This window comes from Schistocerca cancellata, chromosome 5, assembly GCF_023864275.1.
Source record: "Schistocerca cancellata isolate TAMUIC-IGC-003103 chromosome 5, iqSchCanc2.1, whole genome shotgun sequence".
NCBI classification, from domain to species: Eukaryota; Metazoa; Arthropoda; class Insecta; order Orthoptera; family Acrididae; genus Schistocerca; species Schistocerca cancellata.
The window spans coordinates 492,789,755-492,808,369 of NC_064630.1; the positions used below are offsets into that span (position 1 = coordinate 492,789,755).

Below are 18,615 nucleotides of genomic sequence, written 5' to 3' on the forward strand. Positions count from 1 at the left end.
ATCTTTGAATGCAATTAAGATTTTTTTTTTTAGTTGCTACTGAGATTTCTCAATGAGGTCAGTTTAAAACTTAGCCAAATAGAGGCCTCAGTCCCCACACGTTAAACTTCTGCCTAAATCATTATTTAATTTTGCTGAAAGTTAATTCCCAGTCACTACTACGACTACAGCATTTTCAAACTTGTTCAGTCTGTGATAAACAGTCTATTTTGCATCCTGGATAGTTTTTATTTTCTCCATTACACCCTCCTTTACTTGCGTTTGTTCCTCTTGCACACTATACACAGCCTCACCAAGATTATTGACATTATCCTTCCCTTCTCTGTGGCCTGTAATGTCTCTGTCCCCAAATTATGCAATCAGTCTAATTCTTCAGCCACTGTTAAATGTCTCAGATTAATGCACAGGATCAAATATGTACTTTCTTGGAGCTTTATTATTACTTCCACAGCCAAATTTGTTACATTACAGAGGTGAATAATGGACAGACTATTTATGTATTATCTTCAACATCTGCACCGTGCCTGAGAGTCTCAAGTGGTATGATCAGCTGCACAGACCGACTAATATTTTTTTCCATTAGATGTTTGTAGAATTAAGGACCACACTATTCCTCTCTTCTTGGTCTTCTTTCAATAATGCAGACTTTCCATATGTGCCTTAGTTGTGTGTCTTCTTGCTAAGAGGACAATATCTCCCATTAGATATTTGACAAGTTTCCTGTTAGGAGACTGGAGTTCATAATAGTTTCTGAGCTTGAGAAGATAGTCTTTCTTCCATCCCCTTGTGAAACCATTTTGCAGCTTTTGTCTTTGCCTCACCTCTCTTCAAAAGGTCCTTCAGTATACTGGAATGGCAGTAATGTAGTCAGCCGTTCGTCAGTTAACAAATAGTCTGGCATCAATATTTCCGAGTCCTCCTGTGCAACTGATGGCAGCTTCTGATTCCATTAAAAAGTTTTAAGAGTTTCTTCATCTTCTACGAATTTTACCAAAGCCTCTCTAGGCAAAGATACATTTTTTTTTTTGCCTTCTGTATGCTCTCGCCAGCCCCCCCCCCCCCCCCCAAGCCATCCTTGGTGAAATGAAATTAATTGAAACAGAATGGTAGACAAAATCTAACTGAAACTTCCTGACAGCCTATGTGAATTCTAAAATCTAACTAAGCTTTGTGTCCTCAAAGAAATGAGATGGGTCTTTTAGTTCAATACTCACAGCTTGAAATGTTTGTGTGTTGTCAGAATAAATAGCGTTTGGCAGCCCTCTCCTTGGAGAAAATCTTCCGAATGCCATAAAAAAAATTGTCATTGCTCACATCTGATACAGACTCAAGATCAAGAGCCCTTGTAGTACACACAAAGAATAAGATGTAATACATATGTAGCAAATTTCAGAGCTTAACAGGAGCTAGCCTGGTGAAATGTATGCCAGTTACAGAAAACACCTTGGTGAATTGAATATGATCAGGTGGTAAAGGAGTTTCTATCTTGTATCTCCAGATATTTTTGGCTAATTTCCTAGGAAGTCCAGTGTGTAAGACTGTTTCCCCTTCAAGATCCAAAACACCTTACAAAATTCAGATAGTACTATGGCAGTGCTTCGATGGTGTACAGGTATGTGCGTCGGTCAAATGTGCAACCTTGTGGACAGATAATGTAATATTCCAAACAGGAAATTCATTTTAAATACGAAAACCTGTGACAGCCTCTGTGAGTTCATGTAATGCTCCAGCCACCTTTGAATGTATGATGGACAACTTGATTTGACACCTTAAATGAACAAAGTGTTTTGCTGTCTGGATGTCATTGTTATGTTTTCAAATACACCTGAAGAACATTTGAGCCACCTGACAAGCGTTTTGAAGTGTTTTCAGACTGCAGACCTCCATCTAGTTAACGGCAGTACAGTCCATCCTGATCTAGAGAAAATAAGAGCAGACACAGATTTTCTTACTCCTTTGCACGTTTGATTTCTTGGAATTTGCTCATAATACCAGTGACAAATAAAGGACTTCTGTACAAAGATGCATCACTTGCAAGAACTACTGGAGGAAGACATAAAATTTTCATGGAACGTGTTGCACGAAAAATCTTTCCTCATCCTTAACATGTTCGCTGCCACTGTAATTGGCCTTGTGTTGCCACATAACCAATTATTTGTTTAATAGAATCTCAAACTGTCTTGCTAAAAGTAATATAAAATGTATTTATTTTATAAGTAAAAGATGAAATTTACTCTCGTGAATCAAATTTTTTGGGGGCACACTAAGGTGTCAGTGGCATACCAGGCCACATTCTGTTGCGGGTGGCCATGGACGCGCTAGTGCGTCTCATTTATTTTTCCTGAAAATTGTGACAGTTTAGAGTACTATATTTTCATTTTATATTGAAAAATAAAATGAAACATCCTACTGACAAACGACATATTTATTGAACAAAAAATATAGTAGAAACAGCATTCGAATACAAACACAAGATCTTGAAGATCTTCTGAAATATAATGTATGTCAAATCTCAGAAAAGATACAATCAAGAACTTTACCGATTAGACTCAAACAAATAAAATAAATACAAAGTTCAAGAATAGTACCTACACATAACAGTTGAAAAATGAAAGAAAAACAAAATTGCTATCTGCCTTTAGAGGTGGTGAATAACACAATTCAAACAATACCCTGCTTTATTTGGGCAATCTGGGAACTCTTGAATCGTGTCTGTTCGTTGTCCTCAGCTGGCACATGATCTGCACTTTTTTCTCAGTGTTTTTGATTTTCCAGTTGATTCTCGTTTTGCCACAACATGCTGGGGATTTCTGACTGGCCATTCTACCTGCTATTGTGGCAATATTGCTCTTATAATAGTAAGTCTGAATTCTTGGAGGGGCATTTTTGTGCCAGAATATTTATTGTGTAGGGAATGTGCGTTTTCAGCATCATTTCCATAATGTGGATAAAAAGTTTCTTGTACCAGCGTATGGTTTTTCATTCTGAGAGGTAATACGATAACATCTGATCATGCTGATCAACTCCCGACAAATTTATTGTAGGTTGCAATGGCCAAAGGTTTAGATGTCTTCTCCTTTCTTTCGTTTTCAACCTCAACCATTTCATTTGTAAATGCATTAGAAATGTAGCAAACATCCCTCTTATCATGCCACTTACCTATAATAACTCATTCCGCAAATCTGGCAATGGCTTCATCTTTCTGTAATTTTGCCTTCTGTGTTTCCTTGGGTGTAACCTTCCTATTCGCCCTCAGAGTTCCTGTACAGTGAGCCTTCTTATCCAGGAGCAACTTAGCCAATGCAAAGCTATTATAGTAATTGTCCATGTACACAGGTGACCAGCATTCAACCTTTCATCCAGAAATGAAGAACAATTTTTTGGGCATGGCCTCTTCCTCCTAAATCGTCCAGCATGCCAGTGTATACCGCGAATTTAAGGACCATTCCAGTGGGAGTTGTCAAAATATATAGCTTTATGCCATATTTGTGCTTTTTATTTTTGATGCATTGGCGGAAAAGTAATCTTCCATGCCTAAGGATCATTGATTCGTCTAGTGACAGTTCCCGTCCAGAGTAGTACACTTGACACATCCTTTGATTGAAAAAATTGATAACTGGATGTATTTTATACAACCTGTTGGATGGTTTTGGTCTGCCCTGTTTTGGATTTTCAGAAAAATGCAATGTACATAGTATCAGAAGAAAACAATTTTGTGAAATACTATTGGTAATTCCTTTCACGTGAAATAAAGGGTCCTTTTTCCAATAGTCCTGCAACTTCCTTATCTTTACATTTCACATGTGCAGGAAAACTCCCAAGAACACTAACAATACGCCAACTGCCACATCTTCCCAACAATTTATTCGTGATTATTCTTTGGTTCCCACAGAAAGGAATAATTCAATTGCGTTTCAATTTGACCCTTCTACAACTTTCAATAGAAATTGGTCCATCAGCAAAAGACGAAAATAATCTAAGGGAGTGTTTCCCGCTGGTTGAATTAGCAGCCCCTCTTTACCATTCCAATTGGCTCGCTTTCCCATGCAACACTTGTATCAGCTATGTTACCACTTGTTACCACGCCTTCTGCCCTTTCCCCTTCACTTGGATTCACAGCCATTTCTACAAAAGCAAACTCGGCTCTGTCAGACTCTTCACTGGATTCCCACCCATCCTCCCCACTGGCCAATTCCGTTTCCGAATAGTTTTCTTCTAATATTCGTAACAATTCTGCATCCATTAGTTTTTGTATGTTTATTGTGTCCCGTATTTTATATGTCTTAGGTTCTGAAGAGTCTGCGATTGTTTTCCATTTTCAGTCCCACAACAGAGAAAAACTGTAGGGAAAAAAACATGAACCGCACCCATAAGAATTGAAAATCATATGTTCTTAGAGTGCCTGCACAATAAACCACACTGAATGGCTGTGCCCGACTAAACTGTGGTTCCTCGCAACAGCTGAGTCTCTCGCTGCGCAGGTGTGTCCACAGAATACGCACCAGTATTGGCTGTGCATGCTGGTGCGCCGATGGCAGCGAACGTGATAAGGAGGTGCTATCACCATCTCCAGTTCTAGCACTTGTAACCTATGGTTCACCTCGCCCATCAAAATGTGTGCATCAATTTTTAACAGAGGTGGAAAGGACAAAACGTGGAATGTCCTCCTAGAACAAGCCAACTGCAGTGGTAACTGGCAGAATACATGAAACATATTCACAGTCGCGATTGTGAGCAACTATCAGCTGTATAATGAAACGACGACAATGTAAATTTGTGTTGGACTGGGATTTGAACCCAGATTTCCCACATATCATGTGCAATCCCCTTACCATTAGGCTATCTGAACATGACTCACGGCCACACTGGACTCCATATTTGTCTAACTTTGCCTGTAGATTCTGAGGTTCTTATGAGCTATAAAAGTGACTGGGATATCATCCAGTTTGTTACACAAGAAAAGGACCGGTGATTGGGAAAGAGATGACGTTTGAATTAATACTGATCTGCTATTCATTTTATTGAGGTTCCTTCACTGACCTTACTTTCAATTTGTTCTGCATTGAACTCTCATTTTATATTCAAGAACGATTCACCACTGTTATGTAACATATCAAGTACTCTGGAGTATACTTTTCACCTTGCTTGTTGAACTGCTTTTCCTACCATGATGTACCTAAGACAGGAAATTTCTTGGAATTGTACCTTTCAGCACTGTAACTATCTGATCTTTCAGGTGAGACTGCTTGAGTGTATGACCACCAGCCCAGGATAGTTTCGGTCTCTTCACTGTGAGTCGTCTGCCTTGGTGCCAGCCGTTTTGAGCAGCAGTTTTTCCCATGGCTGCCAACAAACTACAGCCACACGGTGTATATCACTGTTGCACTGATTCTCCATGTCCCAGATCTACAAACACATGTGCCTAAGCATATAAGGGACAGCACATGCACCAACAGTGCAATCTCTGTGTGGTCAGAGAGCCACAGTTGTGCAGGTGTTTGATGTCCCACCACAATGGGTTGGCTATTGTTTTGGCTTTTGGGCACTTTGAATACAGTACACACACCAAATCAATAATGTGGAATTGCACATCTGGTAGGCCATTTGCCAAGTTGGATGAAATTCCCTACTCTGCCCACACTACTGAAAATTTTTTGATGAAACTTATACGCTAATCCTCAGATCACATACTGTAATTTTCTTCAGCAGTTTCAATGCGTGTATATCACTCTGTAAATTCCTTCTACTGTTCCTTACAACATTTTACAAGTATTCCCATAGTTGCCCTCTATTTACTTTATTATTCCCATTATACCCCTTTTGTATATTGCCTCTCATTCCTTACAGCTACATGTAACAGATAATTCCTGCAACAATGACCAGTCCCTGTTTAACAATGTGTTTGTTACAAATCTGAAAGTCATCTATTGCACAACATGCACACACATTTACACACAAGTAAGGAGGAAGGATTTAGGTTTAATGTTTCATCATATTAGTGATGTCAACATCCCCTTCATATCTTTCTATTGGTGATCAGAAGCATGATGCATTCTACTAGAATTTTCTACATGTTTTCACAAATGGACACTAAATAAAAAGTATTAAAATTATGAATACATAAAATGGAAAATAATATTATTACATGATTAGACACTTGTATAAATTCTAAGCTGGGCTGAAACAGCACAGTAAGTATATATTTAATTTATACAAAGATCGATGTATGCTTGAAAGAAGATTCAAGTTGCATAAGTTGCACACCTTCCTGGCTGCTGAATTTATTTTATCTACAAGCTGTTTGTAAGAAGTAATAATAACAAGTAAGAAAGATAAGAAGCATGCATATATTTCACTCATATTTCAGTCATACTTACAGACACTGTCATTTGTTAATCTAAAAAAGCTGCTGCACAACAATTACACTTTCTGTCTCACAGACTATATACATGCAAAACAAGATTTCATCAGTCCAAGGTACATCCACTGTTTATATACATATGAACAATTTTTTGCACAGAACAAGTTGGTTTCCAAGATCTGCATTTCAACACTATGATGAGAGGTACAATAAATATACTTTAAGAGGAGGTTACTTTCTTTCAGATATTGTCAAAAAAAATTCAGTCACAGCAATGGTCCTTATTCTACTTTCGACATGTAAAACAAAATTGTAATAGGTATAACCAAGGAATGTTTCTATCAATTTCCACATAGTATTTAGCACAACTGTACTAATCTATTTATTAAGTGCTGACTCATAAATGTCTAATCGTTGTCGATGCAGTTCTGATTCAATCAAATTACGTGTCTCTTGTTTCTTCTTTCTCTTTTGTGTTGTTTCTGGGGAGTCTGGGCTGGCTAGTTCTCTTTCCACATTATAATAGACAACTGTAGAATCTTGTTCCTTTATTGCTAATGTTATGCTGAAAACAACAGTAAATTTCTATAAATGGTTCATATTATTTATGAGTCTTTACAGCTAATCAGGGGTCAGACTTTAATGATACCACAGGATTCATCCTCTAACTCACAAAATGTTTTCAACATATTTAGAAGCAATACCACAACAATAATATTACAAGTTGCAGAGATAAAATATGTTGTGTCAACAAAACTTTCCTATGTAATATGTGAATATAGAATTCTATCAACAAATTTGTAACAGAAGTTGACAAAATGTGGACAAGCAGCTCTTGAGTGCTGGGCATGGAATTAGATAATTGGGTATCACTACTAATTTTACTTACAAAAATTAAACATATAGGCACTTCTTGCACTCACACGGACAGGTCATGCAGAGACCTATTTGAAGTAATTTCACATTATACCAAATTCCTTAAGGAAATCAACAATTTCAGTGATAAGACTACAACAAGCAAAACTTTTTACAATAGAGGTCTCATTTCTGGCCTAAGAGAAGATAATTAAATTATGGATTGGTGTATTGTACAGAACTTGGGAATAAAGTTGTATTAATACACTCCTGGAAATTGAAATAAGAACACCGTGAATTCATTGTCCCAGGAAGGGGAAACTTTATTGACACATTCCTGGGGTCAGATACATCACATGATCACACTGACAGAACCACAGGCACATAGACACAGGCAACAGAGCATGCACAATGTCGGCACTAGTACAGTGTATATCCACCTTTCGCAGCAATGCAGGCTGCTATTCTCCCATGGAGACGATCGTAGAGATGCTGGATGTAGTCCTGTGGAACGGCTTGCCATGCCATTTCCACCTGGCGCTTCAGTTGGACCAGCGTTCGTGCTGGACGTGCAGACCGCGTGAGACGATGCTTCATCCAGTCCCAAACATGCTCAATGGGGGACAGATCCGGAGATCTTGCTGGCCAGGGTAGTTGACTTACACCTTCTAGAGCACGTTGGATGGCACGGGATACATGCGGACGTGCATTGTCCTGTTGGAACAGCAAGTTCCCTTGCCGGTCTAGGAATGGTAGAACGATGGGTTCGATGACGGTTTGGATGTACCGTGCACTATTCAGTGTCCCCTCGACGATCACCAGTGGTGTACGGCCAGTGTAGGAGATCGCTCCCCACACCATGATGCCGGGTGTTGGCCCTGTGTGCCTCGGTCGTATGCAGTCCTGATTGTGGCGCTCACCTGCACGGCGCCAAACACGCATACGACCATCATTGGCACCAAGGCAGAAGCGACTCTCATCGCTGAAGACAACACGTCTCCATTCGTCCCTCCATTCAAGCCTGTCGCGACACCACTGGAGGCGGGCTGCACGATGTTGGGGCGTGAGCGGAAGACGGCCTAACGGTGTGCGGGACCGTAGCCCAGCTTCATGGAGACGGTTGCGAATGGTCCTCGCCGATACCCCAGGAGCAACAGTGTCCCTAATTTGCTGGGACGTGCATCCGTGCGTCGCTGCGGTCCGGTCCCAGGTCGACGGGCACGTGCACCTTCCGCCGACCACTGGCGACAACATCGATGTACTGTGGAGACCTCACGCCCCACGTGTTGAGCAATTCGGCGGTACGTCCACCCGGCCTCCCGCATGCCCACTATACGCCCTCACTCAAAGTCCGTCAACTGCACATACGGTTCACGTCCACGCTGTCGCGGCATGCTACCAGTGTTAAAGACTGCGATGGAGCTCCGTATGCCACGGCAAACTGGCTGACACTGACGGCGGCGGTGCACAAATGCTGCGCAGCTAGCGCCATTCGACGGCCAACACCGCGGTTCCTGGTGTGTCCGCTGTGCCGTGCGTGTGATCATTGCTTGTACAGCCCTCTCGCAGTGTCCGGAGCAAGTATGGTGGGTCTGACACACCGGTGTCAATGTGTTCTTTTTTCCATTTCCAGGAGTGTATGTTTGAGATGGCTTTACAGGCTTGTACAGTTTGCTATTCAGCATGAATGAATTCACTGTTATTTTTTTTTAACAGGACATCGAGTCTGATCTCTTATGGTATGTACTTCTATATGATGGGGTGAGAAAAAAAATAAACAACCACAATGACAACTGCATGTCTGAATAAAAATGAAGCATGCCCATATCCTGACTTCTGAGAAACATAGACTTATATACTTTTAAAAAATGGATGTAATAACAACATGGAAAGGGCAAATTGCTACTCAAAGGCAGCTACTCAAACATGGAAAAAAATTTTCCTGAATATTCCAGGTGTGAGGAGGAAGATGGTGTCGAGAATCTCCTGATACATCAATGGTATCTTTCATTTCCTCTCAGCTGAGTTCTAAACTAGCCATAACCAGTAGTTGCACTGCTGTTTTTAAACATCAATAATTTATATGGAATAACATTCATATAATTAACACTCTTTGAGATACAAAGTATTAGTGATTTAATAAACTCAATAAAATTCAATTTCTATGATAGGTTAAAACTGCAGAATTCCCAGAGATTTTGTGAAATTCCTGAAATTCCCCGATTTTATGTAAATCCCTGAGAATCACAACCCTGTACTCACCACACAGAGGCGTTAAGGTGCAAACAATGCAAACGAATTCTAATTTGAGGGCCCAGCACAATCAACAGTCTGTAATCCTCACAAGTAATCTATATAGCACACAAGTAAGGCTGACTGGTCAGTAACTATCAATGTAAGTTGGGTCCTGTCGTGTCATAAGCATCAGGATAATGATACTATAGCATCAATGCAAAGGAAATTCACCTCTGAGCCAGATATGATTAAAAAGGTGGAGAAGGTACTATTTGTGATCTGCATCTGCCTGTAGGTGTTGGATCATTTGATTATGGATCAAGAGACAACCTAGAGTTGTGTTGGGGGACAAATCATGGACATGCAGGACTTTGTGTGCTCTCCCAAGAAGGAGATGTATGTTTCTTAGCATTCATTCTTTCAATGTTTAAGTAATAAACAGGGCCTTGTGTACAACTGTTCAATGATTTTCTGGGGCATTGTTTGAATAATGAATAGCTCACTCGTTAGTCTCTGTTTATTACCGCAATTTCCTTAGTCCACTAGAGGCCAATGGTGACAAGGCCCATTGGATAATGGGATCACTACATCCCTAGCATTGGTAAATGCAGTTGTTACAACTAGAAAAACATCATCAACAGGTATAGACCGGAGGACAAGAAAGTGACATTTGAAGTGTAGGTCTGGCAGTTTATCCTCTGGAATGCCTGTTAGTTTGGTGGTAGGTGCAATAAGAGTGGCAGGACAACCGAGAAGTGGTCCCTGTCACAAAGTTACATACACCCAAGAGTAATAAGGTGAATAACTTTGGTGCGCAACTAGTAAGATCAGTGGCCAAGAAGAGCCATTTGCTGCACTGAAATGCAACTGTTCGATGAGGAGACCTATATATGAGACTGTCTGGAACAACTGTGCAGATCCCTTTGTACTTTGTCTCAGTGTTGTCACATTTCCTATAGAAAGCTTGGTATTGGTAGGACTTCAGCAGTTACCACAAATATAGGTTTCTTGCATGACAATATAGATTGCAAGACAGAATGAAAATGCCAGTTTTAGTTCAAAAAGATAGTACTCCTTATAATTCCACTCAGGTGGGCTAGAGTGATGAAGAGGCTGGAGTAGCCAATCATGCCTCAAAGTCCCCATTCACCATCAATTCCACTGTTAAAATGTCCAGCAACATAGGTTCTGACATCACCAGAATCACCTTCATCTTTGGTTCTTTTGTTGACATGTCTTTTGAAACTTTTGAGGTTTTCAAAGACAGTGAAGATTTGTCTGATTTAAGATTGAAAATGGAAGAATGGCAGCTCTACAGCTCATAGCCTTAAATTACTTCAGCCGCAGGCCAGCACTGGGCTACGAGTCTGCATGGCTCATGCTGTTCCAGCTGAGGACTGGGAGTCAATCCCCAATGTTGGTAAGAAAAGGGATGACAGAGGTGGTTTTGTAGCATGTGATTACAGGTAGATGTCAACTATATGGATAGCAAAGTTTTCCCATGGTGGTTGTGAAACCACTCACTATAATAACAAGTTGATGTTTGTACTTCTTTTTACTGCTGGAGTATGATAATCAATAAAAGGATTTGTATTTTTTGATTGTCCATTCGTTCTTGCAAATGGGATGCACTGATGAATGGGTAGGATGCCTGTCCTGACACGTTGGCACAAACTGTCAAGTTTACTCATGCTGAGTATGACCATAATTGCCACAGGAGGGTTTATTGGGACAATGAGATACACACATACAAAACAAAGGCAATCCGCACAGTTGATGGCAGGTAAAGCTTGATGACACAGCGGTAAACCATGTTCTTCACCTTTTATGAAAGTGTTGTCCTGTTGAATGATAGAATAAATGCTCCCACATCAACTCTATTATTCTTCGGCCCCTTCTGGATATGGCAAACCAACTGTACCCCTGGCCATTCTGGGTTGGCACATTGTGCTTCATATGATTTTCGTATCAAGTCTGGGTGAAAAATAAGGCCTTGTGTTTTATTTAAAAGTATATGGGGAGTGAAAGAAACTGGAATGTCATCCAAAGTACATGAAAGTATGGTTTAAGACCGAACAAAGTCGGTCGTAGAAATGACTCGCCATATGCTCTTTTGCACACTAGGTAGTGAAGTGAGCAAGGCTCTCAATATTGATGCCCTGTTGCTCCTCCTCCCATGGCACAGCGAAGTGTGGAAACACTGTTGGGCATCACAGTGAGAGTTCTAATCTGAAGAAAAGAGTTCTAATCTGAAGAAACTGCCTGGCTCCTGCAACTGCCAGTTTGAGAGGGAGTCACTTCATGGCAGGCTGTCCATCCTAGCATCATCCATTTCAACTAGGGCTCTCTCTACAGCTGCCACCCAGCCATGGCAACAGTCCTGGTGAGTGTTGCTCAAAGTTCCAGTGCCCCAATAGGGATGGGCACCTTCTTCTTGGTAAATGTGGAGGGTTTGTGGCTCAGACTGTAGTAGTGTGAACCCTGCAAAATCTGGGTAGGAAGTAAAAGAAGTTAAGAAATGTAACAGTCACAAGCATGTAACATGGTAAGACCTTGGTGAGAGCCAGGTTGTCATCAGAAGAGTGGAGTTAGTTAGTTACGTGTTCCATTGATCAATAGCACGGAAAAACCGTTATGATGTGGAATGTGTCTAATGCACAACAAATGTACACAGGAAAGAAGTTATAGTGTTATACCTAAATATTTCTATTATCTATCCCATTCCCTTAAGCGGCACAAAATTATATCTCCAGTTTTATTTACTCATATTCAAGAATTCATCTATGGCATAGAAGGAGTTGTCAAGGAGGCATGATTTCAATTTGTTTTTGAAACTATTACTGCTGTCTGTCAGACATTTTATTACATCTGGTAATTTATCAAAAAGTTTTATAGCAGCATATTTTACCCCTTTCTGTGCCAAAGATAGGTTAAGTAAAGGATAGTGTAGGTCTTTCTTTTTTCTGGTATTGTAATCATGAATGTCGCTGTTGATTTTAAACTGGTCCATGTTGTTGAGAAAAAATTTCATTACTGAGTAAAAGTACTGTGAGGCAGTTGTAAGAATTCCTAACCTTTTAAACAGATGCCTACAAGATGTGTGACTATGAACCCCACACATTATTCTAACTACTTTCTTTTGAGCAGTGAATACCTTTTGCCTAAGTGTTGAGTTGCCCCAGAATATTATTCCGTATGACATCAGAGAGTGGAAGTATACAAAGTATGTTACCTTACTAATTTCTACATCCTCAAAATTGGCAATTATTCTGATTGCAAAAGTTGCTAAACCTAGTCTCTTTAGGAGATCCAAAATATGAATTTTCCGATTAAGATTCTCATCTATACGTACACCCAAAAACTTAGTATGCTCTACCCTGGATACTGACTTCTTTTGATGTGTTATGTTTATTGAAGGAATTATACTTTTTGCAGCAGAAAATTGGATGTGCTGTGTTTTTTCAAAGTTCAGAGCAAGCCCATTTGCAGAAAACCAATTAATAACTTTTCCAAAGACCTTATTTGTATCATTTTTATCAGACTTTCTTTTACTGCATTAATAACTATGCTTGTATCACCAGCAAACAGTATCAGTTCAGCATCTTGTTTCACATAAGAAGAGAAGGCATTCACATATATCAAGAACAGGAGGGGAACCTTGTGGAACACCTAATGTAATTTCAACCCAGTTAGATGAAGTGGCAAACTCCTTTGAACCACTTGAAGCATATAAAGAGACTTTTTGCTTCCTGTTCTATAGATATGACTTAAACCACTCATATGCTGTTCCATTTACACCACAGAATTGTAATTTCTCTAACATAATGTCATGGTTCACACAATCAAATGCTTTAGATAAGTCACAGACTATTCCTACTGGTGACATTTTACTATTTAAAGACTCTATTATGTGGACAGTGAAATTGTATATTGCTGTCTCAGTGGAACAGCATGTCTGAAATCTGAACTGTGATTTACTAAGTATCCCATTACTGTTGAGACGGCTAACCACTCTTGAGTACATTACTTTCTCAAAGATTTTTGAAAATGCTGTAAGCAAGGATACTGGCCGGTAATTATTGACATCTGTGGTTTCCCCCTTTTTGTAGAGAGGCCTGACAATGGCATATTTTAACCTGTCTGGAAAAATACCCTGGATCAGTGATGTGTTACATATGTGACTCAAAATATCAGCTGTAACTGCTCCACATTGTTTTAATAACTTGTTAGAGATGTCATCTACTGCAACAGAACATTTATTTTCCAAAGATTTAACAATTTTCCTTATTTCACAAGAGGTTGTTAAATGAAACTTAATCCGACTAAATTTTTTCAAACCTGACTCTTCCATGTACTGCCTGGCTTTTTCTTTTGAACTTTTCTCACCATTTTTCTCCTACACTTAAAAAGTGATTGTTAAATACATTGGCTACCTGTGTCCTGTTGATTAAGATGGTTTCATTCTCTTTAACAGTAATACTACCTACCCCAGTGGTTACTTTCCCTGTCTCCCTTCTAACAACATTCCATATTGGTTTGATTTTATTGCTGGAGTTCTTAATTTCTTCTCTAACATACATATTTCTTGCTTTCCTTGATTCCCTGGATAGACAGACAGACAAATTTCTTCTCTAACATACATATTTCTTAATTTCCTTGATTCTCTGGAAAGAGAGAGAGAGAGAGAAAGAGAATAGAATAGAAGTAGGTGAGAATAGCAGTACAGAAAAGAAGGAGAAAGTGACATACATTCTTGGAAATTAAGTGATTGATATTCAGTCTTTCATAAATTTTTATTTTTTGAGGCACAATCACATGATCATTTCACAATGTCTTAACTGGTTTTCAACAGGTGGGAGGTCATCTTCAGACTACAGGCACATGCTGCAAATGCTGTCTATTGTGTTAACAGTACTGTTGACAACACAATGGAAACTGCTTGCTGCATGTGACATTAGTTTCTAGATGGCCAGTGGCTGCCCAAAACCACCAGTGTGTCCAATGACACAACGATGTGCCAGCATACGGCTGCAAGTGGCCCTCTTTATGGTGTCTAGCCCTCTTGCTCAGGCTCATTCCATTATACATCTCTTCTCTTATCAGCCTTCTTCTCTCTGCTGCTGTACTTGGAACTAAATTCTTTATAGTTCATTTCAGATAAATTCTGTTAGTCTCTGACTCAAAACATCTACAGAAGTCCAACTGTAACAATTAAACAGCTAAAACAAGATGCCCAGATACAGTTAAATTCTTTCTACAGTTTACAAGGTTTCAGTCACTAGCTGTCCTTGATAACTAACACTAGACCTATTAAGTACCAGTATAGCTGAGATTTGTTACCACACTTCACCATTTGTTCATTTTATACATGCCTGATTCCACATTGATGCACTTTCTTTGCTGCTCCTTGCAGCATTCGTCATGTTGTCTCACTGAGGTGTCCACAACAATCTTCCAGTTTGACATGGCAACTTACAAGACTGCCATACCGACTCACAACTCTTAACTGATTACTGATCACTAGAGACCTTAAAATATGCATACATATATGCATGAAAAATGCTTAAAAATGGATGAAAAGAGTCAAAATAAGAAAGATCCAATAATAAAAAACATGGTAGTTACTGCATCCATTATATCTCAGAGTCAAACCTGTGCATATCAATTAAGAGGAAAAGCGCCGGCCACATGAAAATTCGGTACATTTAGAATGCTGATATCATTCTCTGAATACTTTCTGTACAGGTTAGGAAGGAGCTCTTTCAGGGATTATTTTCTAAAAATTTGCAAAATGGGGACACTCACTGTGTTTCAAGAATTGTTTCTTCTTTGCTATTGTTGTCAGCAACAAGTGAATGCGATGCAAGTGAGTCGCACAGAAACAATTGGTATGCACAGGACCAACTTCGAGACATATTGCATGCCGAAGCGCACGCTCAAAAACATTGTAATATTTTATTTAAGAAAAATCAATCATGAATTTTTTGACAGCATTAACTTTTAATTAATACTATTGGACCAAAGCATCATTTACAATTTATTTCACACGTTTCCACTACTGTAAACACAAACAACCAAGTTCTCTTCCAAATGTTTCGTATTGTATTGTATGTTAACCGGGGGCCTAGAAATGGTGGAGAGGCTCGCCGCAGCCGCAGTGGTCCACAACCCTACAACGGTTACCGCAGTCCACTTCACCCCTCCGCCACCCCAGATCAGCCCTCAGTGGACAACCCCCGCCCTAGGGAATGTCTCACACCAGACGAGTGTAACCCCTATGTTTGCGTGGTAGAGTAATGGTGGTGTACGCATACGTGGAGAACTTGTTTGCGCAGCAATCGCCGACATAGTGTAGCTGAGGTGGAATAAGGGGAACCAGCCCACATTCGCCATGGCAGATGGAAAACTGCCTATAAACCATCCACAGACTGGCCGGCTCACCGGTCTTCGACACAAGTCCGCCGGGCGGATTCGTGCCGGGGACCAGGCTCTCCTTCCCACTCCGGAAAGCTGTGCGTTAGACCGCACGGCCAACCGAGCAGTCCGAAATGTTTTGTAGCAAGATTGTATCTTCGATCACTCAAAATATTTTTGTAAGCAGAAAAGGACCATTCTACATCAACTGAGATAATTGGGCAGTATTTGAATCTGGGTGCTATGTTAGCACTTATCGTTTCTGGTAAAAGTTCACCCATCCCATTAATGAAACTATCAATTTTGCACATGGGTTCAAAGCCTGAGTTATTGTTTAAAATGTTTTCAAACTTTTCTTCAAGTTTTCTTGGGAATGTCTCCAGCAATGAGTTCACTAGAATAATTCATTCAACACCAAACCTTGAGTTTCTGGCTTTTTGATACTCACAGTTACATGGGAAACATTAGTGCTAATCACAGCAATGTCTTTTTTAATAACAGAATCATTAAAAGCTTCCTTGCACAGGAAAACTGCCAAGGCCTCTGCACTATCAAAGCCATTTACTACGCCTCTAATGGCCTCGAAATGTTCGTTGTAAAACGACACAGCTTTGATCCACATACCCCAATGAGTTACCACTGGTTCGGGAGGTAAAGGCACAATTGGTAGTTTTTCTTTGTAGGTCTTCATGTGAGCAGGAGCCTTTAGAAACACTTTGTTTGTGGATGAAATCATTCATTTACATTCACAAATGTGGAACGTACTTCTTCAGCAAAGCGATGTGCTCCATGAGCAAAGCACGTCACATGAATCAAATTGGGATAAAATACTCTGAGGGCTTTTCCTGCTTTGATCATATAGAGAGCAGCATCTGAAATAAATACAAACACCCTTTCATTTGCAGAAGACTCTGGAAATATTTTTCTACTCCCCTCATTCACAAATCTGATGCTCATAGAATGATTTACGTTTTCAAGTTCTTTACAGGCTGCAGAATAGAAAGAAGAAGGCTCTTCTTTTAAAGCACTAACCATTAAATTTGCAACTGAACAGCCACAAGTGTCTGTAATTTCATCAACTGAAATCCACATAATGCTGTCCTTTAGTTCATTGCATATTTCTTCCAGAACATTTACGTAAATTGTTGGTATGTAATTTTTACGCAATGTTGATTCATCTGGTATATTTTGATTTAAGCAATTTTGTGCAGGAAGCCTTTGAGAATAGGGTTTGTAAGTTTGTGAAGAGGAATATTGCTTCCAATGAATTCTTCACATAGATCTGTGGCAAAACCGACTTTTTTGGTTACCTTTGGACAAATCCCTGCTGCTGCAACTTGCTGTTGTCAGTAGTTGTTGTCATGGTCCTTTCTTCTGCATTCCTGTGATATGAAGACTAGTCTTGATATACTGGTTTATTTGAAACTGTTATCAAGTTGTGGCGATGCATGAATTTGGCCACGTTTTCAATGCTTGTCAGCGCTCTATACCACATCATGGTGTCCCAACTGTGGCTTCGCATCTTTGCTCACTGCTTGAGTGTTGTGTAGCAATGGCCCCATCACATTCCTTGCTATTTGCAGTATCGGTTTTCCTGCCTGGTTTACACTATGATTGAAACACTATGCTTGGTTGGTTGGTTGGTTGATTGGGGTTAAAGGGACCTAAAAGCAAGGTCATCAGTCCCTTGCTTCAAATGTGGTCCATTCAGATAGTGCAACATCTCAGAGAAGTCAGAACGATAAAAGGGAAAAGGCTAACAAACATAGAAGTGCAGTCATATCGTCAATGGTAAAACGAAAATGAGGTAAGTCAGCAAGAGAGCGACTCCAACACTATGCTAGAGGCAGAAAATATCCCACCTCTGAAGCAGTAGAGGCAAGACCACCTGTGACTTAAAAGCATGCAACCGCTAGAATGTAGAAGTGCATATGGGAAAAGGAAACTAAACAATCCTAAAAAAGTGACAAAAACAGAGTAAAAGGGGAAGAAAAGAGGATCTCGGCCATGGAGGGGAGTCAGGAATCTCCAAACACAGCTTACAATGGGAGATACCCCAAAGCTCACTGTCCTGCCCCATCACCAGAGTGAGAGTAAAAACCTTAAAACTGAGAATAAAAACCACTTTCCCGAAGGAAACCGAGAACCAGTTCAACCATCCGGGAATCATCAGCCAAAATCAAAGGTAAAGTGCGGGGGAATCTGTACTTAGCACACAGAGCCAAAAGAAGGGGGCAGTCAACCAAAATGTGGGCTACTGACTGGAAAGCTCCACAACCACAAAGTGGGGATGGCTCATCAAGAAAAAGAAAACCATGGGTCAGCCTGGTATGGCCGATGCGGAGACGACACAGTGTGGTCGAGTCCTTTCGGGAGAGGCGAAAGGAAGAACCCCACGGGCCTGGTGTCACCTTAATCGCACGAAGTTTATTAGACAGGGAGGTAGCCTCCCATGAGTTGGCCCACGATTGTGCGAAGTGGGATTTGATGTGAAGCCATAAATCCACTGCAGGAGGGGTTATACAAAATGGGGGGATAAGTGACTGCTCCCCCAGCCAAACGATCAGCAAGCTCATTACCTGGGATACCCACATGGCCAGGGACCCAAAGGAAGTCAACGGCACAAGCAGCACAGTGAAGATCAGTGAGATGGTCATAGATGGTAGAGACCAAGGGATGATGCGAAAAACACCGGTCAATAGCCAGAAGGCCACTCATTGAGACCGTACACCCCAAGAGGTGTGGGCAAG

At 40.4% G+C, this 18,615-nt stretch overlaps 1 protein-coding gene across 1 annotated transcript in view; it reads right to left on the minus strand.

Moving 5' to 3' along the window:
* Positions 1 to 6,324: 6,324 nt before the first annotated feature.
* LOC126188313 (uncharacterized) overlaps positions 6,325 to 18,615 on the minus strand; it is a 36,747-nt gene continuing 24,456 nt past the window's right edge. The window contains exon 4 of the mRNA XM_049929906.1: positions 6,325 to 6,926. Within this exon, the coding sequence (XP_049785863.1) occupies positions 6,740 to 6,926 (187 nt within the window). The 3' untranslated portion in view covers positions 6,325 to 6,739. The remainder of the gene's footprint in view (positions 6,927 to 18,615) is intronic.